Source organism: Gobio gobio (assembly GCF_949357685.1).
Source record: "Gobio gobio genome assembly, chromosome: 11".
NCBI classification, from domain to species: domain Eukaryota; kingdom Metazoa; phylum Chordata; class Actinopteri; order Cypriniformes; family Gobionidae; genus Gobio; species Gobio gobio.
In genome coordinates this window covers 51421923-51447369 of record NC_137104.1, presented here as the reverse complement: position 1 = coordinate 51447369, position 25447 = coordinate 51421923, and the positions used below count along the sequence as shown (strand labels likewise).

General features: G+C 43.1%; 1 protein-coding gene across 7 annotated transcripts in view; it reads right to left on the bottom strand.

Moving 5' to 3' along the window:
- The window catches only part of tmem196 (transmembrane protein 196), a 43349-nt gene extending 18124 nt beyond the window's left edge, over nucleotides 1–25225 (bottom strand). For 2 of the 7 annotated variants that reach the window (XM_079828874.1, XM_079828877.1), the window contains exons 1-2: nucleotides 25125–25225; nucleotides 22593–22928 (exon numbers count right to left, since the gene is read on the bottom strand). In XM_079828874.1, the coding sequence (XP_079685000.1) occupies nucleotides 22593–22619 (27 nt within the window). In that variant the 5' untranslated portion in view covers nucleotides 22620–22928; nucleotides 25125–25225. Of the gene's footprint in view, nucleotides 1–22592; nucleotides 22929–25064 lie in introns of all 7 variants that reach the window. The other 5 variants (XM_079828876.1, XM_079828879.1, XM_079828882.1 and 2 more) reach the window with 4 other exon arrangements.
- Nucleotides 25226–25447: the final 222 nt, after the last annotated feature.

Genomic DNA, 25447 nt, shown 5'->3' with positions numbered 1-25447 from the left:
CCATGTGTAAAGAATAAGGAAAGCAGGGGTGTATCGTTTGCTCTTCAGGTACTGCTGTAATATCACACAGTTCTGAAAGAGTTGTGCTGTATGTTCCTGTGAGGGCCAACAGTTTATCGCTTGATATTTGATGTCCTTTACTTCTGAACATAAAGGCATTATTGCTTGGTGCTTCGCAGGTGTTCGCTTGTCAACGAACGTCTCTTGGTAACCAAACTGCGGAGGTTAAACAATGCTATTGTGCAGGTGTGTGTTGATCAAATGAGGATCATTTACACACCCGTATCTGTGAAAAATGTGCTTATGTAAAAAGATGCATTATATTTGCTTAAAAATGAATGTTTGTCATTGTCTGTGGAAGTCTGCCAGCCTACGTTGGCCATTTATCATTCTGCTATAAATGATGGGAAATGTAGTTTAGCAACGCAAGCCTCATAAACTGGCTAAATGAGTGAGGTTTTCTGGAAAGTTTAATTACTACAAAATACACAAAAAGTGAACTTTACAGTCAAATTATTATTATTTAATTGATATGCCACCTAACTTGGCACAGCTGGACTCAAAGTTTCTCACTGGTAAAAGCAGCATTGTGGGGGTGTTAACACGCAATCTCATAAATATGATTATGCATGCTTGCTCTTCAAAAAGAACAGACAATTCTCTTAAAACGCTGAAGATCAGAGTAATTTCCTCTCCCGTTGCGGCTCTGTCCTGTTGTTCGTTCCTCCTGTGTCTCAGTTTGGCTCTTTGCGCCGTATTAACTTCCATTAGCATCACTGCAGTAGGACAGAAGAGCTGCTTATACACACGCTCTCACATCCTCTGTCTATTTATAACCACTGCAGTCTGTTTGTGTCTGTTCGTCCTCCTCCTTTCTCTTCCTTGGTCCTTCTCTTCATGAAAATCACTGTGTTCCTGTCCACTTGCAAACTCGGCTCCGTTCCAAAATGGTGAGCCGCCTTGCCGTATACTGCCTACATAGACAGCTACTACAGGGATGCTTGACATATTTAACCCGGACATTTGAACCCACAAAATTGGAAGCATATTGCCCAAATTGCCTTGGTATGCTGAAGCGATTTCCCTTCACTGGCACTTTTACAGTTGGCACAATGCAGTCAGGCAGGTAACGTTCTCCTGGCATCCGTCCATCAGACTGACAAACAGAGAAGCGTGACTCGTTTGTCCACAGAACATTCAGTGACTCTGTGTTTTGCACCACTCGATCCACTCTCACCACTCTTTCAGTAGTGGAAACCCATTCCGTGAAGCTACCGCCACACATTTTTTGTGCTGATATTAATGCCAGTGGAAGTTTGGAAGTCTTCAGCAATGGAATCAGCAGAACGTTGCACTCGGCGGCCATCTTTGAAACGCATCTCTTTGAATTGGGAAACATCAAATTCTCCAGCACTGTTCGTCAAGCTTACTTCATATTTGAAATCTCAATGAAATCTGACAAAAACTGTCTCATAAATTTTGTTTCTAAATGTTTGAATCATGACAAAACAACTGCATTTTTCAGGCTGGAGCATGCTAACGCACATGCACAGTCCTAAGTGCGCTTCTCATGGTGTGTTCACACCAGACGCGAATGAAGGGTTTCGCGCGAGTGTTTTACATGTTAAGTTAATGCAAAGATGCGAATAGACATTCTGTGGCGTCATTCGCGCGAATGACTAGGCACAAATTGAGCGAATTGAACGTTTGATGCGTGATTCGCGTTGAAAAATCTGAACTTTGGCGGATATTCGCGCCGTGTTAACCAATCAGGAGCTTGCTCTAGTAGTGACAACAACGAGGCCAAATCACATGTGGATACCCGGAGCTGTACGTACTAGGAAACAGGAATAAAAAGGATCTTGCTTGGAAGAAAGTGAGTGAGGAGGTCGGACAATCTGGTAAGTTGTAAAAAACGCTCTTTACTCAATTTGAGCTCTACATAGGGTGATTTCAAGGTGATTGGGACACTTTTTGCCATTGAGATAACTTACAAAAAGTGTCCCAATCACCCTGAATTCACCCTATTGAGACTACAAGCTAGCTAAAGCCAGCAAATTGAGCTTATTCATTGTATTTTAAAACAATCCATGTCAGCCATTTCGCAACGAGACGAGCCGGCTGGCAGAAGTTCTGTTGTGTAGTGAATTTCACGTGCGAATGAAGCGAGTACACTCAAAATGTTCAAGCGTCCAACTACGCGTGAATAACGCGATTTATTCGCGCAAGTCGCGTCTGGTGTGAACGCACAGTAAGACAAGTAATTTCACTCAGCGGCCATCTTTGAAACGCATCTCGTTTCGCATGCTATCTCTTTGAATTGGGAAACATCAAATTCTCCAGCACTGTTCGCCAAGCTTACTTCATATTTGAAATCACCAATGAAATCTGACAATAACTGTCTCATAAATTTTGTTTCTAAATGTTTGAATCATGACAAAACAACTGCATTTTTCAGGCTGGACCATGCTAACGCACATGCACAGTCCTAAGTGCGCTTCTCATGGTGCGTTCACACCAGACGCGAATGAAGCATTTCGCGCGAGTGTTTTACATGTTAAGTCAATGCAAAGATGCGAATAGACATTCTGTGGCGCCATTCGCGCGAATGACTAGGCACAAATGGAGCGAATTGAGCGTTTGATGCGTGATTCGTGTTGAAAAATCGGAACTTTGGTGGATATTACCGCCGTGTTAACCAATCCGGAACTTGCTCTAGTAGTGACAACAATGAGGCCAAATCACATGTGGATACCCAGAGCTGTACGTACTAGGAAACAGGAATAAAAAGGATCTTGCTTGGAAGAAAGTGAGTGAGGAGGTCGGACAATCTGATAAGTTGTAAAAAACGCTCTTTACTCAATTTGAGCTCTACATAGGGTGATTTCAGGGTGATTGGGACACTTTTTGCCATTGAGATAACTTAGAAAAAGTGTCCCAATCACCCTGAATTCACCCTATTGAGACTACAAGCTAGCTAAAGCCAGCAAATTGAGCTTATTCGTTGTATTTTAAAACAATCCATGTCAGCCATTTCGCAACGAGACGAGCCGGCTGGCAGAAGTTCTGTTGTGTAGTGAATTTCACGTGCGAATGAAGCGAGTACACTCAAAATGTTCAAGCGTCCAACTACGCGTGAATAACGCGATTTATTCGCGCAAGTCGCGTCTGGTGTGAACGCACAGTAAGACAAGTAATTTCCCTCGGCGGCCATCTTTGAAACGCATCTCGTTTCGCATGCTATCTCTTTGAATTGGGAAACATCAAATTCTCCAGCACTGTTCGCCAAGCTTACTTCATATTTGAAATCACCAATGAAATCTGACAATAACTGTCTCATAAATTTTGTTTCTAAATGTTTGAATCATGACAAAACAACTGCATTTTTCAGGCTGGAGCATGCTAACGCACATGCACAGTCCTAAGTGCGCTTCTCATGGTGCGTTCACACCAGACGCGAATGAAGCGTTTTGCGCGAGTGATTTAGATGTTAAGTCAATGCAAAGACGCGAATAGACATTCTGTGGCGCCATTCGCGCGAATGACTAGGCACAAATTGAGCGAATTGAACGTTTGATGCGTGATTCACGTTGAAAAATCGGAACTTTGGTGGATATTACCGCCGTGTTAACCAATCCGGAACTTGCTCTAGTAGTGACAACAATGAGGCCAAATCACATGTGGATACCCGGAGCTGTACGTACTAGGAAACAGGAATAAAAAGGATCTTGCTTGGAAGAAAGTGAGTGAGGAGGCCGGACAATCTGGTAAGTTGTAAAAAACGCTCTTTACTCAATTTGAGCTCTACATAGGGTGATTTCAGGGTGATTGGGACACTTTTTGCCATTGAGATGACTTGGAAAAAGTGTCCCAATCCCCCTGAATTCACCCTATTGAGACTACAAGCTAGCTAAGCCAGCAAATTGAGCTTATTCGCCATATTTTAAAACAATCCATGTCAGCCATGTCGCATCGAGACGAGCTGGCAGGCAGAAGTCCCTCCCATGACGCAAATTTGCGTCTGTTGTGTAGTGAATTTCACGTGCGAATGAAGCGAGTACACTCAAAATGTTCAAGCGTCCAACTACACGTGAATAACGCAATTTATTCGCGCAAGTCGCGTCTGGTGTGAACGCACAGTAAGACAAGTAATTTCCCTCGGCGGCCATCTTTGAAACGCATCTCGTTTCGCATGCTATCTCTTTGAATTGGGAAACATCAAATTCTCCAGCACTGTTCGCCAAGCTTACTTCATATTTGAAATCACCAATGAAATCTGACAATAACTGTCTCATAAATTTTGTTTCTAAATGTTTGAATCATGACAAAACAACTGCATTTTTCAGGCTGGAGCATGCTAACGCACATGCACAGTCCTAAGTGCGCTTCTCATGGTGCGTTCACACCAGACGCGAATGAAGCGTTTCGCGTGAGTGATTTAGATGTTAAGTCAATGCAAAGACGCGAATAGACATTCTGTGGCGCCATTCGCGCAAATGAATAGGCACAAATTGAGCGAATTGAACGTTTGATGCGTGATTCACGTTGAAAAATCTGACTTTGCCGGATATTCGCGCCGTGTTAACCAATCCGGAACTTGCTCTAGTAGTGACAACAATGAGTTCAAATCACATGTGGATACCCGGAGCTGTACGTACTAGGAAACAGGAATAAAAAGGATCTTGCTTGGAAGAAAGTGAGTGAGTGTCACATGCCTGTCCTGTCTTGTGTGCACATGTGGGTTTTGTTAGTGTGGCCATGTGCCTCTGTCATTGTTTGATCCCTCCCCCTTGTTATCTGATTATTGGTTTAATTTGCCCCACCTGTGCCCCCTCTGCCTTGCTTGAATTCTCCCCTTTATATACCCCTTGTGTTTGTCAGTCTTTGTCAGAGGTGGACAAAGTACACAACTCCATTACTCGAGTGAAAGTAAAAGTACTACTGGTCAAATATTACTCTGTTACAAGTGAAAGTTGTTAAAAACAATTTTTACTTAAGTAAAAGTACAGAAGTACTTGCTTTTAAAAGTACTTAAGTATCAAAAGTAAATTTCCTTTTTTATGTCAATGCATTATTTTATTATTGTTGTATCAATGCACGCTATGCCATGGTGGTTTAAGCCAGTCAGTGATGCTCCATCCGACATGCTAGCATACGACCACCTTGAACTAATTTAAATACTTAAAAGTTACAAAGCTTTTTACAAAGCTGCTGTCACTTTAAGGCAGAATGCACAAATCCTACACACTGATACACATCTGATATTCCCCCAACTGTTTACGTTCACTTAAGACATAATCAACTTTGTTTACATGAATACTTTCCAAAATGAACATTGACATTTTGTGTGTATTGGTCTGTTTAAGTGCGAAAAAAGGCTAAAGAAAGCTCTATTCAGTACTTGTGCTCTGGCATCTCAGAGACACAAAAAAAAAAACAGACTGAACTGAGCTCTTTCATCATGCTTTTTCAGATTCATGCATACGTCTATGTTTCTCTTTCTCCAAGACATTTACATTTTGCACACAAAAAAAAAACCTTTTAAAGAAGAAAAAAAATCATCCACTGACTTGCAAAGCTGCTACAGAAATGACTTTTGACTTTGAGGACGTTGATAGAAATGTAGTGGAGTAAAAAGTACGATAATTGTCTTTCAAATGTAGTGAAGTTAAAGTAAAAGTTTCCCTAAAAAATAATACTTCAGTAAAGTACAGATACTCAAAAAGTGTACTTAAGTACAGTACTCAAGTAAATGTACTTAGTTACTGTCCACCTCTGGTCTTTGTCAGATCCTTGTTATGTCTACGTCTCCCGTTTTCCCCCGTGATTTCTCTTGGTATGTTTTTGTGTTATTTTATGTTTTATTATGTGTTTTGCCCCCTCGTGGGTTTTTGTTTTGTATTTATGTTTGTTTTTGTTAATAAATCCTCTTTTCACTGCACTTGAGTCCTCGCACCAGTTTTCCTTTATGTTTGACGTGACAGTGAGGAGGTCGGACAATCTGGTAAGTTGTAAAAAACGCTCTTTACTCAATTTGAGCTCTACATAGGGTGATTGGGACACTTTTTGCCATTGAGATAACTTAGAAAAAGTGTCCCAATCACCCTGAATTCACCCTATTGAGACTACAAGCTTGCTAAAGCCAGCAAATTGAGCTTATTCGTTGTATTTTAAAGCAATCTATGTCAGCCATTTCGCAACGAGACGAGCAGGCTGGCAGAAGTTCTGTTGTGTAGTGAATTTCACGTGCGAATGAAGCGAGTACACTCAAAATGTTCAAGCGTCCAACTACGCGTGAATAACGCGCGATTTGGCACCAATTGAGCGAATTGAATGTTTGATGCAATGTCTCACATTTTGAAACCCTTGGAACCGGAGCTTCTAACGGCAGCTGCAGTGACACAATGACTTTACCAACCGGCGATTGGCTCTTTTCTTTAGAAGGCGGGACTTATTCCACCATATTGCGCGTTGCACTTTCCCCCATTCATAGTAAAACGAGTGTACGTCCTTTCTGAAACTTTGCTTTCACACACCATGCACCTCAGCACTCGATGACCCCGCTTTGTCAAGTCCACGGTTTTCCCCTGGAATTGGGTTACTTAAACACTGTTGCGACCCCAATAATGTGAGATTTAGCCCCGGTAATGCAAATTTTAGCAGGGTAACCCCGCCAAAAAAATGCTGATTTTTTTTTTTTTGAGTAGCAACTGGGCAGGTTTTGTTTTTGTTGTGAAGACCTGGCAACCCTGCCACTCTTGGTCTTTTCATGGCCTTTCGCTCCCTGTCTGAGTTCTTGCTGTTCCTAAACACTTCCGTTTTGTGGCAGCCGTGAGAGTCAGACTAGTAACCCGAAGGTTGCGGGTTCGATTCTCAATTCCGGCAGGAAATTACTGAGTTGCCCTTGAGCATGGCACCTATTCTCCAGCAAAAATGTCTGCCCACTCCGGGTGTATGCAATTTGATGCGCAGAGGTATGGAAATACATATATCGACAGGCAGGTAGGATATCGTATCATTGCGTTTGGACAGAAAATGTTATGGTCCTACACATTCCACAGACGATCTATGTACAAATATATGTAGACCACTTAACTTAAGGAGTTTGATATCAGGATGTGAATAGAGGCTTTCAACCAGCATAACAAATAATGTTTCCAGAACAATTTGCCTGCCCTGTCTTTAAACGCATATGGGTTACCATGCTTGGCCTTCACATGTCACTTTCACTTATAACACCACTTACAGTTGACCATGGAATATCTAGCAAGGATGAAATTTCATGAACTGAATTATTGCAAAGGTGGCATCCTATCACAGTACCACGCTTGAATTCACCGAACTCTTCAAAATGACAATTTTTTTGCTGGTTTTTATACACCAGCAATTTATACACCTGGTAATGGGTCGGATTGAAACACCTGAATTCAAGAATTAAGAGATGTGTCCTGATTGTATAATATTTTTTTCCCCTGATGCTTTTAAATTGATCATTAATTATTTGTTTGACAATGTCACATTGGTTTAATGTTTTATCATCCAGTGCAATGACATCCAATATATTTTAATGTGGTTTAAGTGTTCAAGTACTTTTTTGGGCCCACTGCCACATTATTCGGCTTTAACCCCATGACGTTTCGACTCTTTGCATCATTATACTAGAGCACATTCTCCCTGCGATAACTATGTCAGTTTTGTCACACTGCAAATGTGCCCATGTCACGGATCGCCCGGAGCCCTGTTTAATGGTCCACAAGGGAGTGCTTGAATCCGAAGGGGTCCTGCCAACGTGCTGTTTTATTGGCACATAGTGAGAACATCACCGCCTGTGAACGCGTGGGACCCTGTTATAATGATACGGCTGCTGCTAACAACCAGGCTCAGTTAAGTTTAGAGTTGTAGCTGTAATTTTAGTGAAAAATGGATCAGTGAATCAGTGTTGTTGTGTGCTCCTCTTGTAATCCATAATTGTCAGCGCCTTGTTATAAAGTGATGCTACTACCGGTGGGTGACCACATAAACCCCATACTTCAGATAAAGTACAGATACCCTTTTGAAATATTACTCCAGTAATATATTAAAAATTTCTACTTGAGTAAAATTGTGACATTGTTTTTCTGTCATAAATGCATACATGCAATGAGTTCCTAGCTCACTCTTTTACAGCTGATTTAGAGCTTACCTTACAGCCTTATATAACCCAAAATATGATTTCCATTTACAATAAATATAGCCTAATATTCGTCAAAATGGCTCAATGGCAAAATTTTGATTCCACCATGGCCAGCTCAGAGTTGTCAATGCGAGACTCGCTATGAATGGCTCATTTAATAATCAATTTCTTCAGCTTGGGATTCGCAAATGAATCATTAGTGCGATTTGTGAACCAGTTCAACCGGTTCACTGAAAATAATCAAATCAAAAGAATGATTCATTACGAAACGGACATCGCGGTCTCGTTTGCTTCACCTTGATAAAACGAGGTACGGAACGTTTTTTTTTTTTTAATGGGCGTAAAAAGGTATTTAGCATTGTAAACTAAAAGTTAAAGGTTTCCAAAATGGGATTTTACTGCGAGAATCACGACACCACACCAAACACTACTTAGCCTACTGTCTTTGGAGTACCTTTTTAAGTTTCACAACCAACTTAAAGGGTTAGTTCACCCAAAAATTAAAATTCTGTCATTAATTACTTACCCTCATGTTGTTCGACACCCGTCAGACCTCCGTTTATCTTCGGAACACAAATGAAGATATTTTAGTTGAAATCTGATGGCTCTGAAAGGCCTCCATTGGCACAATGCACGGTTCACTCTCAAGACCCTTAAAAGGTACTAAAGACGTCGTTACAAAGTCCATCTCATTACAGTGGTTCTACAATAACTTTATAAAGTGACGAGAATAGTTTTTGTGCGCAAAAAAACCCTAAATAACGACTTATATCATGATGACCGATTTCAAAACACTGCATCATGAAGCTTCGAAGCGTTATGAATCAGTGAGTCGATTCAAAGTCACGTAATTTCAGCAGTTTGGCGGTTTGACACGCGATCCGAACCATGATTCAACTCGCTGATTCATAACGCTTTGAAGCTTCATGATGCATAATTTTGAAATCGTCATCACTATATAAGTCGTTATTTAGGGTTTTTTTGCGCACAAAAACTATTCTCGTCGCTTTATAAAGTTATTGTAGAACCACTGTAGTGAGATGGACTTTGTAACGACGTCTTTAGTACCTTTTAAGGGTCTTGAGAGTGTAAAGTGCCATTGAGCCAATGGATCGGATTTCAACTAAAATATCTTCCTTTGTGTTCCGAAGATGAACGGAGGTCTTACGGGTGTCGAACGACATGAGGGTAAGTCATTAATGACAGAATTTTCATTTTTGGGTGAACTAACCCTTTAACTTCATTATCTTGAGGAAACCTTGCGTACCGTTGCTCTGAAGAGAATAAAAAATAGTTTTAATCTTCAGAATGGTCAGATCTGCCATAACTGGCCCATCTGGTTATTTTATTTGGGTCATGTGAGTGCATGATTTTAGAGCGTTGAGTGTTGTAGCCTATCACAGGCATTTGTTGAAAATAATGACCAGTCTTATGTGTAATTTACCAGGAATGAGAATCCATATCGATTAAAACAAGTTTTATACAGTCTCAAAACGCTGAATGAATTTTAGTGCAAGTTTACGTTTTACACAAATCTTCCCATTATCGACAAATCCTCTCATCATAACAAACAAAGCACAAACACGATTCAAATAAAGATTTATTGTGAAGTTTAGTCAGAAGTTTTTGTTTTTCATGAGACTTTGTGGTTCCCTTTCAGTCGGTCACTACGACGTACGTCGGTAATAACCGACGAATTGGGATCACTTGAGAGAGCCCCTATCAGCTTCGAGATTTAGAGAACAGGCCAATGGGCCATTGGCGTGCGAGATTTGCATCTCGCGCTCCGCCCCGCGCCGCGGGTATAAACAGGAAGCGAGAGCATCGCACTGACGTCATTCACTTCGGAGCCGAACGGCGTTGATGAAGCAAGCCTGCTTTTCTAAAAGAAAGCCTATCTGCAAGAGAGATGCTCCAGAGAACGAGAAGGACGCTCTGTGTTGGCGAAAAGGCACAATCAGCGCGACCGCATGTTCACCGCTGCATCAGCATAAACAAACTGCTGTTCTCACAGCAACTGTCGGTTTGGTGAGGGCGTTTGTTTCAGTGAGTGCACCACAGGACTGCACTTACCACCTGTGTGTTGCCGCGGTCTTCCCCTGGGTGCTTCAGCACTGCTTAAAGAGCGTTTCCTCACAAAAGAGCAACACGGGTGTGACACTGCGTCTTTTTCAAGACGTCATTCCACTCGTGCGTTTCTGGATGCGGTTGTTTCCTGTCCTGACGGCCACGATCCCTCTCGCATAAACATGTTGAGATTGTGTTCGTGGGTGATCCGTGTTCTCTCAGGGGAACGGGACCACGTCGACGCGCTGGTCATCTCGCCTTCCGCGTGAGGGTTTGAGTGTTTGAGTGTTCAGCGCGCCGTGTGCCGTCTAGCTGCCGAGTGACAGCGCGGGTTGCCACGGCAGCTCAGCGCGCGTCACTCGGCGGCTACGCATGTTGAGACTGTGTTTGTGGGTGGTCTATGCTCTCTAATGAGAGCATAGCCACGTCGGCGCGCTGTTCGTCTTGCCTTTTTCATAAGGGCTTGAGTGTTCAGCGCACCGTGTGCCGTCTCACGGCCACGCCCACTGTCTCACATGTCTGCTGGTAGCTTACAGATGGGATTGCTGGTCCTAAAAAATAAAAAAATAATAAATAAAAAAATAAAAAAGGGACCTAGCGTTTCGTTTGGGGCTCTAGCAGAGGACAGATGTCAATCGCTGCATCGGAGAGAGGGCTGTTATGTGTTGAAAATGAAGATGATGCTGAGATTCCCACTATAATAGTGGGCGCTCGTGCTGAATCCGATTCATGCTCGACAGCCATGCTTTCCCGGGTGGCTGAGGCATAGTGCAACGCATAAATCGCCTTGCCTGCCCCTTGCCTTTCCCGGATGTGCGTTGGAAAGCTTTTGCATTGTGGAACTATTGGTGGCAAAATATGGAACACCAATAGGGCCATAATCTGTATAAAGTTTTCCTCTCTCTCACTACCCTCATCGGTGGGGTGGCAGTGCCACTGGCAGGCCACCTCCGCCCTGCTTAGGGCATGAGGGTAGTTCTCAGCCGAGGTTGAGCTGCGCACAGCGCTGGCCCTTGGCTAGACGATGTCCAGAAACACCATTGACCCGGGTTTGGTTCTGTTCTTCCCCCGGAGGAGGGCCGGGTAAAAACCATTAGTAATTCTGTTCCGCCACTGGGGTTAAAAACAGCCAGTGGTACCCAAATATATTTATATATATATAAAAAAAAAAAAAAAAAAAGAGAAGAACAGTTCCAATATCTCTGGGTCTCGGGAGTTCAGGAATGGCAGCGTGTGACGCTACAAGCCTCGCCGCCCTCATTCCCCTCCCCACAAGAGGGCGAGAATGGCAGTGTGTGACGCTACAAGCCTCGCCACTCTCATTCCCCTCTTCTCAGCGGTGTGCGGACGACAGTGCGCGACGCTATGCCTCGCCGCTCTTGTTCCCCGCTGAGGAAGGAGGTGAGGCAGACCGTGTGCAACGCCACAAAGCCTTGCCACGCTCAGCCCCTCCTTCATTGGGAGAGCGCGCTGGGCGGTGTACAACGCTCCCATGCCTTGTCAGCCTCCGGTGCCTCTCCAAATCGCCAGCAGGGGGTGCCGGCTGTGGGAACACACTCAAGTGGCCTTCCCACACTCGCGCACCCCCTCAGCGGATGCAGGTCGTGTGTCAGACCCAGACCCCTACACGGACCACTCCCATGTCGTCCTGGGGTCCCTGCATTCCGCCTCGCTGCCCTGCTGCGGGTACGTCTGTGGTACCGATGACCCCGCTTGCTCGGTCTCTGGGGGCCTGGCTAGCGCTCCCCAGCCCGTCTCGCTGGGTCATCTGTACCATCAGACTCGGCTTGCGATTCAGTTCGCCCGGCGTCCGCCCAAGTTCGGGGGCGTTCACTTCACGTCTATTGCGTGGGTGGATGCCCCCGTGCTTCAGGCGGAGATCGCTGTCCTACTGGCGAGGGACGCGATAAAGCCGGTCCCTCCAGCCGATATGAAGTCCGGGTTCTACAGCCCGTACTTCATTGTACCCAAGAAAGGCGGCGGGTTACGGCCAATCTTGGACCTGCCTTACTTGAACCGTTCCCTCCACAGGATGCTGTTCAGAATGCTAACGCAGAAACGCATCTTCAGGTGCCCCCGTCCCCAGGATTGGTTTGCAGCGATCGACCTGAAGGACGCGTACTTTCATGTCTCGATTCTCCCTCGACAGACCGTTTCTACGCTTTGCTTTCGACGGACGGGCATGTCGGTACAAAGTCCTGCCCTTCGGGCTGTCCCTGTCGCCCCGTGACTTCGCGAAAGTCGCGGAGGCGGCCATTGCTCCCATGAGAGAGCGTGGTGTTCGTCTTCTCAACTATCTCGACGACTGGCTGATTCTTGCCCAGTCGCGGGAACAGTTGTGCGAACACAGGGACATGGTGCTTCGGCACCTCAGCCGGTTGGGTCTTCGGGTCAACTGGGAGAAGAGCAAACTCTGTCCCGTACAGAGGATCTCTTTTCTCGGGATGGAGATCGACTCGGTCGCCATGACAGCGCGCCTCACCGAGGAGCGCGTCCAGTCGGTGCTGAGCTGCTTGAGTACGCTCAAACGCAGTACAGCGGTTCCACTGAAACATTTTCAGAGGCTCCTGGGGCATATGGCAGCAGCAGCCGCAGTAACGCCGCTAGGGCTGCTCCATATGAGACCGCTTCAGTACTGGCTACACGACCGAGTCCCGAGATGGGCGTGGCACAGCGGGTCCCTCCGTGTCCAAGTGACGCCGAGATGCCGCCAAACCCTCACCCCGTGGTCGGACCCTTCATTTCTACGGGCAGGAGTGCCTCTAGAACAAGTGTCCAGGCATCATGTTGTCTCCACGGATGCCTCACCCACGGGTTGGGGTGCCACGTACAACGGGCTTGCAGTATCGGGTCTGTGGACGGGGCCCCAACTGCAATGGCATATCAATTGCCTAGAGTTGCTGGCAGTTCGTCTTGCTCTCAGCCGCCTCAAAGGGTCGCTCAAAGACAAGCACGTTCTGGTCCGGACGGACCGCACGACGGCCGTTGCGTACATCAACAAACAAGGTGGTCTACGCTCCCGCCGTTTGTCCCAACTCGCCCGCCATCTCCTCCTGTGGAGTCAGAAGCATCTGAGGTCCCTTCGTGCTATTCACATTCCGGGCCTGCTCAACCGTGCGGCCGACGAGCTGTCGCGGTTGCCAGTGCTTCCCGGAGAGTGGCGACTCCACCCCCAGGTGGTCCAGCTGATTTGGTCGCTTTGGGGCCGCACAGATCGATCTGTTTGCCGCCCACGACACGACCCACTGCCAGTTGTTCTATTCCCTGTCCGAGGGGACCCTCGGCACGGATGCACTGGCACACAGCTGGCCCCGGGCTCTGCGCAAATATGCGTTTCCCCCAGTGAGCCTTCTTGCACAGACTCTGTGCAAGGTCAGGGAGGACGAGGAGCAACTCCTCTTGGTAGCTCCATACTGGCCCAACAGGACGTGGTTCCCGGAACTAGTGCTCCTCGCGACAGCACCTCCTTGGCCCATTCCTCTGAGGCAGGACCTTCTGTCTCAGAGACGGGGCACCCTATGGCACCCGCGTCCAGACCTCTGGAAACTCCATGTCTGGTCCCTGGACGGGACGCGGAGGTTCTAGGTGACCTACCGCAAGCGGTAGTCGACACCATCGCTTCCGCCAGAGCCCCCTCTACGAGACGGCTATATGCGTTGAAGTGGAACCTGTTCGTCGACTGGTGCTCTTCTCGCCGAGAAGACCCCCGGAAATGTTCGATCGGATCGGTGCTATCTTTTCTTCAAGACGGGTTGGAGAGAAGGCTGTCTCCCTCCACCCTCAAGGTATATGTTGCCGCCATCGCCGCAAGCCATGACCTCATTAATGGTGAGTCCTTAGGCAAGCATGATCTGATCGTCAGGTTCCTAAGGGGAGCGAGGAGACTAAATCCTCCTCGCTCTTCTTCTATACCCTCTTGGGACTTGACTCTGGTGCTGACCGCACTGCAGAGGGCGCCCTTCGAGCCTTTACAGTCAGTAGAGCTTAAGATCTTGTCTCTAAAGACAATACTCCTGATTGCATTGGCCTCAGTTAAGAGGGTAGGGGACCTGCAGGCATTTTCGGTCGACGAATCGTGCCTGGAATTCGGGCCGGGTGATTCTCAGGTGACCCTGAGACCCCGGCCTGGATATGTGCCCAAGGTTCCCACTACTCCCTTCCGGGACCAAGTGGTGAGCCTGCAAGCGCTGCCTTCGGAGGAGGCAGACCCAGCCCTAGCTTTGCTCTGTCCCGTCCGTGCTCTCCGGACTTACGTGGACAGAACGCAAAGCTTCAGGACCTCAGAGCAGCTCTTCATCTGTTTCGGAGGACAGCAGAAGGGAAAGGCTGTCTCCAAGCAGAGGTTGGCCCACTGGATAGTGGATGCCATCGTCTTGGCGTATGAATCCCAAGACGTGCCCTGCCCGCTCGGGGTTAGAGCTCACTCCACCAGGGGTGTAGCTTCTTCCTGGGCGCTGGCTCGTGGCGCCTCGCTGACAGACATTGTAGAGCTGCGGGCTGGGCGACACCCAACACGTTCGCTAGGTTTTATAGCCTGCGTGTAGAGCCGGTGGCTTCTCGTGTGCTCGCTTCCCATAGTCAGCTTCACTGAAGTGCCCGTTCTAGTGTCGGCTTGCTGCGCCATTCCCTTCCCCTGGAACGGATACGTGCGCTTATTTCTCCAGTCGAGTTCCCCAGGATTGGCGAACCCTGTTGAGTCCTCCGCACCCCTCGGCAGTCGGATGTTGCGGAGCGTCCGACGCCAGGTCTGGCACTCGTATGCATTGGTGGAACTTGTGTCAGGCTGGGTTCCGTATGTCGTGACCCCTACGGCGGTCCCATACGTGTATTTTCCACGGTACAGCTCCCTACGGCGAGCTCGTGTCTTTCCCTTGGCAGAGTTCTCTGCCGTCTCAGTACGGTGTCGTCCCCCGCCTGCATTAGGCCGGGGCCTCCCCTGGGACTTCCGTATGTTGTGCTGCCCACGGCCAGCCCATACGTGTTCTCTCCACATGGTAACTCCCTCCGGGCATGATGTGGCTCCCGCAGCGTCCTTCGGGCACGCTTTCCCAGCGTTATCTAATCAAGTCTGCTGAATGGGTCTTGCGGAACAGCAGTATGACTCTTCTGGCGTGAATCTTCCCGCCCGCTTCAGAACGGGGTCTGAGGGGCTCTCGCTGGGCGCTGGAAGTGGTAGTAACTGTGGCGTTTTCCATAGGGATCCCAATTCGTCGGTTATTACCGACGTACGTCGTAGTGACCGACTGAAAGGGAACGTCTCGGTTACGTATGGTAACCCTCGTTCCCTGAAGGAGGGAACGGAGACGTACGTCCCGTCGCCACAGTTCCTTCCATCACTGCCTGGCCGGTCTCTGGTTCGGCTCCTCAGTGAAAAACGTCAGTGCGATGCTCTCGCTTCCTGTTTATACCCGCGGCGCGGGGCGGAGCGCGAGATGCAAATCTCGCACGCCAATGGCCCATTGGCCTGTTCTCTAAATCTCGAAGCTGATAGGGGCTCTCTCAAGTGATCCCAATTCGTCGGTTATTACCGACGTACGTCTCCGTTCCCTCCTTCAGGGAACGAGGGTTACCATACGTAACCGAGACGTTTTCCCTACAATTAGCCTATATATTTAACACTTCAGTAAAAATAAAATAACAAAAATAGATATTTTAATGTTATAATAGTGATTTGATGATCTATAAAAATTCATTAAAAAAAACAGACAAAATGGCTAATGAGCTAATAGTGTTCCTCTTCCGCTATCTACTGGTTAGTGGTAATTTCTTTTATAATTTAAATGTTGTCAACGTCCGAATGTTATTTTATGTCTCAAGCATACACAACAGGTGAATATAAATGAATGATTCTAGCATATACATAATTTAACCCAAGAAAGAAGTTTTAAATAGAGTTTAAAAAACAGGGCAACTAATTTAAATCAACTCTTTTTATCCAGGCCGCTACGTTATTCCTTGAATGGGCTACTTCATAGAAACGCATTGGACAGAAAGATCTCAGAGAGATTGAAAACTGTTGAAATATGACAGATCAGCATCTGGATATAGTAAAATCTCAAAATATGCATTAATTTCATCAATTTGCCAGCGAGTGTGCTTGAGATACACTGAAATGAATGTGGTTCAATGCTGGAACTACAGTATTGGTTGTTTGGAACTATAGAGTGCCGAAGTTATGACGTCACTTTGTAGGCCAAAACGCGGAAGTGAGTTAGCCTTTTAGCCCTTCCGGTTCCTTCGCCCTAAAGTCTATGGGTTTTTTGAATGGGTTTTTGCTAAATCGCCTGAAATAAGGTCTGTGGTTAACAAAGCCTCTAAATATTTTCACGTTTTGATCTATAACACAAAACACATTAGTTAAAACCTGCTTGTGATTTTTTTAAACTTTATTGTGTCTTAAAAACGGTGGTTGCTAACAAGTTGCTAAAAGGGACTACATCCTTTGGTGGGGACTTTAGACGTCATCGTGATAAACAGGAAATCTCTCACTAGCCCGCGTTTCAGCCTCACTTATGAAGAACTTATGTGGCGTGAATAAATCGCGCTATTCGCGCAAAGTTGGATGCTTGAACATTTGGAGTTTACTCTCTTCACATGTTCGTCTGGTTGAGAAATGGCTGACATGGGCTGTGTTTACACGTCTTTTTGTGTTAAAATCTACTGTTAATGTGTGACAAAACGTAGTTTTAAGACTTTTTCAGTCGATAATGTAGTTGTTTAAAGCTCAAATCTGTGGTTTATTTATAAGAAGAGTGCCTATTTGAACATTTTATCTGGTGTTTTCTGAGTTGTGAGCTCCAGTGGGTTGTGTTTTATGTCATTTAATGTTATCACAGTGATAATCATATTGTCTGGAAAAACATTAACAAAAGATAAAAAAATCTCAGAGAGGCACGCATAAACAAAATTAGTTTCTAACATTTTTGGAAAAAACGAATGGGCAATATTTCTCATGAAAAAGTGGATAAGTGTTCATACACAGCGCAGATCATAATGAGTGAGCGTGTTTTTTAAATAAAGTTTGAGGAAGCTTGATGATGACGTTGATCCGCGACCATGGTGTGCTGTAGTCCGTTTATAGCCTACCGTTAGCATTTTATATCTGACAGCTTTATTTAAGCTTCAAAATGTATACATTTTGGATTCATTTGTAAAGATTATCTTGATAGACAAAACGTGTAAGGGTCATAACTCTTTGTTGAACACAGATCTTATTTTTTGCGATTTTCCAAAAGTCTATGGGGAAAATGCATGGCTTTTCGATCGAGGGAACCCATGCGCCGCTAACTTCCGGGTTGGCCTACAAAGTGACGTCATTACTTCGGCACTCTATTGGTCGCTCCATGACACGCTTTACTTCCGCATTCCTCAGTTCCTATGGAAGTCTATGGGAGTGTCGTAACTTTGTTTTTCAACCAGCAAACCCTTCATCAATGCATCATTCTTGTGCTACCACAGAGAATGATGGGAAATGTAGTTTAGTTATGCAAACCTGTTGCCTCATAAACTGGCTAAATGAGGGGTTTGGCAAGTTTTATCAGCACATAAAAGTACACATTAAAACGTGCAGTCTTTTTTAAATACTAAATTATATCGGAAATGTACATTTCTGAAGTCGTGATTACGAGCCCGTAGCGTTTAAGTGATTTGTTGTTGAAGAAAAGGAGTCATAGAGGACATCAGGGGCACGTTCAAAGCTCAAACAGCACAACTTTTTGCTACGGTTTCCGGTTGAACGTCATGTTTCCTGGAAGCGGTGTGCAACGGTGTGCAACGGTGTGCAACGGATTTGAGATGCGTTTTATCTCGTTTGGTGGGTGTGTCAAATATGTCAGCCCAATCAGCAGCAACATGTATATAAACCACGCGGTATTAAAGAGACACAAAGCTCGCACAATGGGTCCAAGTAAAGATGTTTACAAATGTGTCCGCTGCAGCTCAGTATACACAACAATTGAAGGTAGAAGACATGATTGTCGTAAGAGTTTTAAAGTTAGTTTTTAAAATATATATATAATAAGCAGGAAATGCTAAAACGTAGAGATGTGTCTTAAGTCTAGATTTAAAAACAGAAACAGAAGGAGCACTCTTAATGTCGGGTGGCAACTGATTCCATAATCGTGGAGCAGCGACTGCAAAGGCTCTATCACCTTTCGTTTTAAGTTGTGACTGTGGGACATATAAGAGAGCTTTATTGGCTGATCTGAGGGACTTGGGATCTGAATTCAAATGAACAAGATCGGAGATGTAAGACGGGGCTTGTCCGTTAAGAGCTTTAAAAACAATCAGCAGAATTTTGAATTGAATTCTAAAATAAACGGGAAGCCAGTGAAGAGAAGCTAAGACTGGAGTGATATGATCACGTTTTTTTGTACAAGTTAACAGTCTGGCTGCTGCATTCTGAACCATCTGTAAACGTGCCAACGAAGATTGAGGAAGACCATGGTATAAAGAATTACAATAGTCCAGCCGTGATGTAATAAATGCATGAATAACTTTCTCCAAATCTTGAAAGGAAAGAGTCGATTTAAGTCTGGAAATGATTCTCAATTGATATTAGCTGTTTTTTTACAACTGAGCTACTTTGTTTTTCAAGACAAAGCTCAGAATCAAAAATAACACCTACATTTTTTGCATGTGACTTAAATTATGGAGTGAGATTATCTAAGTGACTAACTATAGAGTTTCTGGTTTTGGAGGGACCAAATATAATCACCTCAGTTGTTAAGCTGGAGGAAGTTATTTGCCATCCAGCATTTAATATCCTCAAGACAGTCCAAGAGAGGCTGCAGAGAATGTCTAGATTTCAATGGAAGGTATATACAGCTGGGAATCATCAGCATAGAAATGAAAAGAAATATTTTATTTCCTAATTATATTTCCAAGTGGAAGCATATATAAGTTAAAAAGTAATGGCCCCAGAATGGACCCTTGAGGAACCCCACAAGACAGAGGGACAGATGATGAGGAAAACTGGCCAATAGCCACAGAGAAAGTCCTGGACCTAAGATACGACTCAAACCAAAGTAGTGCTGTATCCTTAACACCTACCCACTGTTCAAAGCATGACAGATGGCGCAATGTATTTTAACATTCTTGTGCTAAAACAGAGAATGATGGGATATGTAGTTTAGTGATGCAAACTTGTGCCTCATGAACTAGCTAAGGAGTGTTGTGTTCTGGCCAGTTTTATCAGCAACAATAGGAAGAAAAAGCACAAAAGAGTGGACTACATATTAAATTGTGCAGTCTTTTGATAAATAGGCTCCTAATTGACTTTAGTTGGGACTCTGGGCCCTATCATACACCCGGCGCAATGCGACGATACAAGTGTTTTTTGCTAGTTTCAGCCTGGCACAGTTCTCATTTTCACGTCCAGCGCCACGTTGTTTAAATAGCAAATGCACTCGCGCCATTGACTGAGCCATTGACCAACAAAATCGCAGTATTTTTGTGTTATTTAAGGGTGTGCTATTTATATGTGCCTATAGGTGGGTGCACGACACATGTAGGCCTACACTCTGCTTATTACACACACAGGGATGCGCAGCAGCACACACACATTTTTTAAATATCAAAAACAAAAGGATTCCTCTCTGGAGAAGCCTTCAGTCTTTCCACTCGTAAAGTCATCCATGTAAATAGCCAATCCGCCATGGTGCAAGTGCAACTGGCGTTTAAAGGGAATGGGAGATGAGACTCTGATTGGTTTATTGCACATTACGCCCAAAATACACCCATGACTCATTAAGAGACTGGGTACAACCATTTTGGACCAAATATAATATATTTCTAATATAATTTTGTATAATCGGACCATGAGGCCAAACTTGACCACTCGCACTTTGGAAACACTTCGAAAATTTGGAAACAAAGCATGGATAATGCAAATTTGTGGAAATGCCATTCCGAATATGTTTGTGTAGTGCAACGATGATGCAAACAAGCTTGGGAGAGCAGTGTTTTAATAATGAAAATATTGAGTGCAGCCATTCATTTTTGTGTTAGCTCTGTGTATGTTGAGTTCAGGTTAAGCTCAACTATAAGATAAAACTTCTTACATCTGCAGATTCTGACAGAAAATCCCTGTGGGCCATTGACAGTTCTCACATTTAATGCAGCAACAGTCCTGGGAGAAAACCCTGAGGGGACATGTAACTCTTCAACACACAGCTGTTATGAAAAAGTACTTCCCATTGACAAAATGTATGTGTGTGTGTGTGTGTGTCTTATTGGAGCCAAAATGCAAAAATGATTCAGTTTGCATAATGGAATTATGGCAATGAAAAAATGGGCAAAATGTGTATGTATGTGTTTTTTTGTTGGTATCTCGACATGGAAAATTCACTTTTAGTTGTAAAATCTTGTTATAATGCCCAAGAATGTTTTAAATGAAGTACTGCACTGGTCAGGAAAACAAGGACTCTGGGGTCATTCTTGCATCCCTGAGGAAGATCAAGAGAAAAACAGCCAGCGGCGACTCCTGCAGAACAGAACTGCTTGAGAGGGCAGTGTTTTATCTGCAGGACGATCGCTGTATTGTATGCTAATTGTTTGAAAGCACCATTTTTCTTCACACCGCATGCCGGCATCGGACGCTTATGTGCTGATGTTGTAGGTTTCTTGCAGGATATTAATGCGCACAGGCGATATACTGCAAAAGATGTTGCACATAGTAGTGAAAGTATGAAAACGCAGGCAGGCTGACGGATTCCATGAGACTTTCATTAGAATGATTTCTGAAGGATCACGACACTGAAGACTGGAGGAATTCAGCTTTGCCATCACAGACATTTTAACTGTATATTTACTGCAGTTTTTACTGTATATTTAATCAAGGAAATATAGCCCCAGCTAACAAAAATATGTTTCAGGAACGTTTTGTTAACATTCCCATTAAGTTATGGTAACGTTATTGCTGAACTTTCAACTGTTTTAACCGTTTAACACAAAAAAAGTCATGACAACACATGTTTAACTCATCAAAACAAGTTGTACAAGATTAAGTCTAATATAATTTAAGTTGAAATTACTTATAAAGCCAAGTTGATTGTGCTTAAAGATTTAAGGCAGCATTTTTTTTATAATGTGCAATGCAAAAAAATATTTTCTCTTAACTTTTTTCTCTTGTCAAATCAACTTAGATAATTAATGTGGTTCAGATAACATAATATTTTGAGTTGCTGTTGATTAAACCAATCTCCATTGTATTAACTCACATTTTAAATTTCAATGAACTAAAAATTTTGCAATCATTATGGGAATGTTACTTCTGAAACAACTAGGGGAGAGCGGGGCACAACCGAACACTTTTTGACTTTCTCAGATTGTGTAAATCCACTTGTGGTTCAGAGTATTTATTTTTCCCCACATTAATTTCACACACGTCTAGTCAAATTATGTTGTTGTGTTTCATTAATACAGTGTATATTTTTCTCTTGATTTACCCCGAAAGAATGGAAGTGAAGAGAACATGCCCAATTTGTGGTGTACATTGTAACATGACCAAATGACAGCTTAAAATGGTACCTGATATAATAAAATAAAAAAATATCCAAGACAAACTAACATATTTTGTCAATAAAAATACAAATATTAAAAATATTGGCATTTTTTAATCATTAAAAATATACAATTTTTTGAGTTAGACAACAAACATGCTGCAAAAAAACTGATATACAGCATAGCTCAAAACAATAATAATAATTAATAACATCTGAACAGTCTTTATTTACCTTTTTCTCATGGTTTCTCAATATAATTAAAAAAAGTATAGAATATAATAGCATATTTCTAATAGGGGCTCATTGTAACGCAGCATTAAAGAACTCTCTCAACTGTTAAATAACAGATGTAAGATTAAAATAATATCAGATTATTTTAAATAAACACAAAAAACTGAGATCAAAAATGTTCTTTTGCTATGGTTAAATGTTCAGCGATATCTTCCAAAGATCTTTTTTCATTTTGGCACATTTTTTATCCCTAAATAATGTTGATATGGCAACTAGTAAATACACTAAGTTTCGTCATCCTGGCACGTGTGGAAAGTGTTAAACCATGTGTGTTACAACTACCCCCGCGCTCCCCTAACATTTGAGAAACATTAGACGAACTGAAAATGTTTCAGGAAAAAGCGCAGGAATGATGTATAAAAAGGTGTTTTTGTGTTAGCATTTTAACTATTTTCTATTAACGTTACTGGAAGAGTGTTTGTTCATAGCTTTGAGAAAACCTTGCCAGAACGTTATGAGAACGTTCCCTGTTAGCTTGAGCCTTGGTGAGCATAAGACATTAAAAACATCTTAAATATTCCAAACTTTTGACTGCTATAGAATCACTTTTTAATCACTTTTGGAGAAACGTATGGCATCTCCATCTGATGTAACACAATTGATCGGCTTCTTCCTGAACCGTGCACAAAATCCCTGAAGGTTTGACTCGAGCCAGATGGACTGAATGAGAGGATGAGGAGGATGAGGAGAAGTGTCGTGTTACAGAAGCCTCAGTGTTTGATGACTTGGAGAAAGTCACTTAACCTGAGAAGAGGCGCAGCTGCACTGATGATGGCAGCAAAGACAGCAGAGATCAATGGGTCAGCTCCTCTGCTGGGCCAATCAATCAACCTCCAGCTCGAATTAAAACACCCTCCAACGGCTTTAACGCCAACATGTTTCTCCTCAAAGTCCTTTGGAGGCACAAATGAGTCAATAGTTGTCATAGCATGAATGTGGAGCAGCTCAGATCATTTGATTAGAAACGTTTGAGTTCGTCTCTGATTGACTTCTGAAACTCCAGATGAGACACATGCGAGATTACTGGGATCTTTTCCTCACTCTGTAAAAGATGATTTTTGGAAGTTATAAATAAAACAAAGATTATTGCTTGATTTGGGCCAACACGAAAACCAGGGACCACCTTTTGCCCCTCAAGCGAAGGCCCAGAATGCAATATAAAAATATTCATAATGTACATTATAATGCATTGTCTTTTCATATATAATTGTATCCCAAGTTAAAATGCTTAATATTTGCAGATTGTAAACATCTGAAATTGAATGTTTGTCATGTTTGAATTATACTTTCTAAAGGCCTGTTCACAACGGGACGATTTTCGCGCGCGTTTATCGCTGACGTTTAATGCCACACCGACGCGCAAAATGGCAGACGTAAAAGCGTCATTTAAAAAAAAAGCCTTGGGTTGTTTTTTTTTGTTTTGACGCGGCGCGTTATAAACTGGCCGACCAATGAGATCGGCACAAAACGGTTTTGCCGAGCACATATTGATACGACGAAGAGGAAGTAAGTAGACAAAGAAGAAGAAGAGCTGATAATGCTGCTTGCCAGTTAGCAAAAAGTGTGTGAATGGTTTTGGCAAGCATGTAAACACTGTCTCTCTTCTTCTTCTGTGTGACAAGCGAGTGACAGAAGCGTAAAGTGTACCGGGAGCGCCATCTACTGAATTTGCACGTTCACTCGGCACATCGCCAGTGAAAATCGCTTGGGTGTGAACACAAAGACACGGCGAAAAACGTCTCGAAAAACGCTGGCGATAAGCGCGAAAATAGTCCCGATGTGCACAGGCCTTAAAGGTGTAACAATGAAGTATTATAACGTGGTTTCAATTATTCATGAGATCATAAAAATAAGCCTATTAATTTCAATTAATAGTAAAATTCCCTCAAAGTGAATTGAATAATCCTTACTTATTATTCATATTATGAATTCAGAATTTTAAATGTGAAAAAGCAGCGCTTAATAAAACATTTATTACAAATCTTAAACTTTTAAACATTTTTTAATTTATGAATATGAATCACATAAATTAAATGGTCCATTCCCTTGTTCCATTAAGATTTTAATTGATCATATGAATAAAATAAAAAAAATCCCCGTAAAATTACGGTAAAAGACGGCAACTGTGGTTGCCAGGACTTTACCGCAAAAAATACAGCAGCAACGTTTTAGGTTTTACAGATTTAAGTTAAATTTACAGTAAATAACCCTATTTCATTAACTGAAATAATGTTAAATTACCAACCTATTGAAATACTAATATCTGTTATGTACCTTTGATATATACTGACACCCACCAATCACAGTGGAGATGAGAGTCACATGATGAATCAACGCTTTTTGAAGGACAATACTTCGAAGGTGCACAGTGTCATTCACACAAAAAACTAAACACTCTCACGGTAACACACATGACATTTAAAAATACAACAAACGTTAATTTAACAATATTAAATGTAACATAAAAGCCTAATGTACACTGATTGGAAAAAAACTAAGAAGAAACAGTTATTTCATCGAAAATACATCAAATGAAGTGTCACGCAGGGAATTCTGGGAGTGCCAATTTTACGTTTTTTCACTGTAAATTACACAACGACTTGTTCTTTTTCACTTCCAAAAACTGTCAAATTTAACAGTATTTTACTGTAAAATTACATTAAACAAGGTTATATTACTGTTAATCACCGTATATAGTACAGAAACTTTCTGTTAACTGTAACCTTTTACCGTTAAAATCATGATAATTTTTTACAGTTCAATTCAATTTAATGGAATTTTACTATTAATTGAAATGTGTACAATGTGTGTATAAAGGTTTTAAATAAAGTGTTACTGAAAATACTATTTCAGCCTTTTTACTTCAAAAGGACACATTTAATTTCAGACTGGCTGATTCCTTGGAATTATTTATTTGTAATTTCTGAGTGAAAGTTGATTCAACATCAATTAAGATATTAAAGATCTCATTGTGATTTTTCTTCACTATGACTGCATGTGCGAGACCTGGAAAAATGATTTTGTCTGACCTCCGTTTTTACGCTTTTCAAAAATCCCTCAGCAGTGAAATAGCAGTCGAAGAAAGAGACCTGACAGCCTGTCAACCGACGTCCAAACGTGTCCGATCCTCTCAGCGGGATGGAGCTCCATATTCTGACAGCCCAGTGAGTGTGATTCCATGTGAAGGAGTGAATTAGAGGAGAGCTTTACTGATTTACACAACAGGGCCCAAAGTCCTTCATCACGTACCGTGGAATTTCAACATCGGTCAACATACGATGGTCAACATGCTGTATGGTGAATATTAAACATATTAGTTTCAGAACACAAGCATGCAAAATATGTTCACATGTTCATGTAATACTTAAGTGAGATAACGTTGAAAAGGATAGTTTGAGGGAAGCATGTTCTT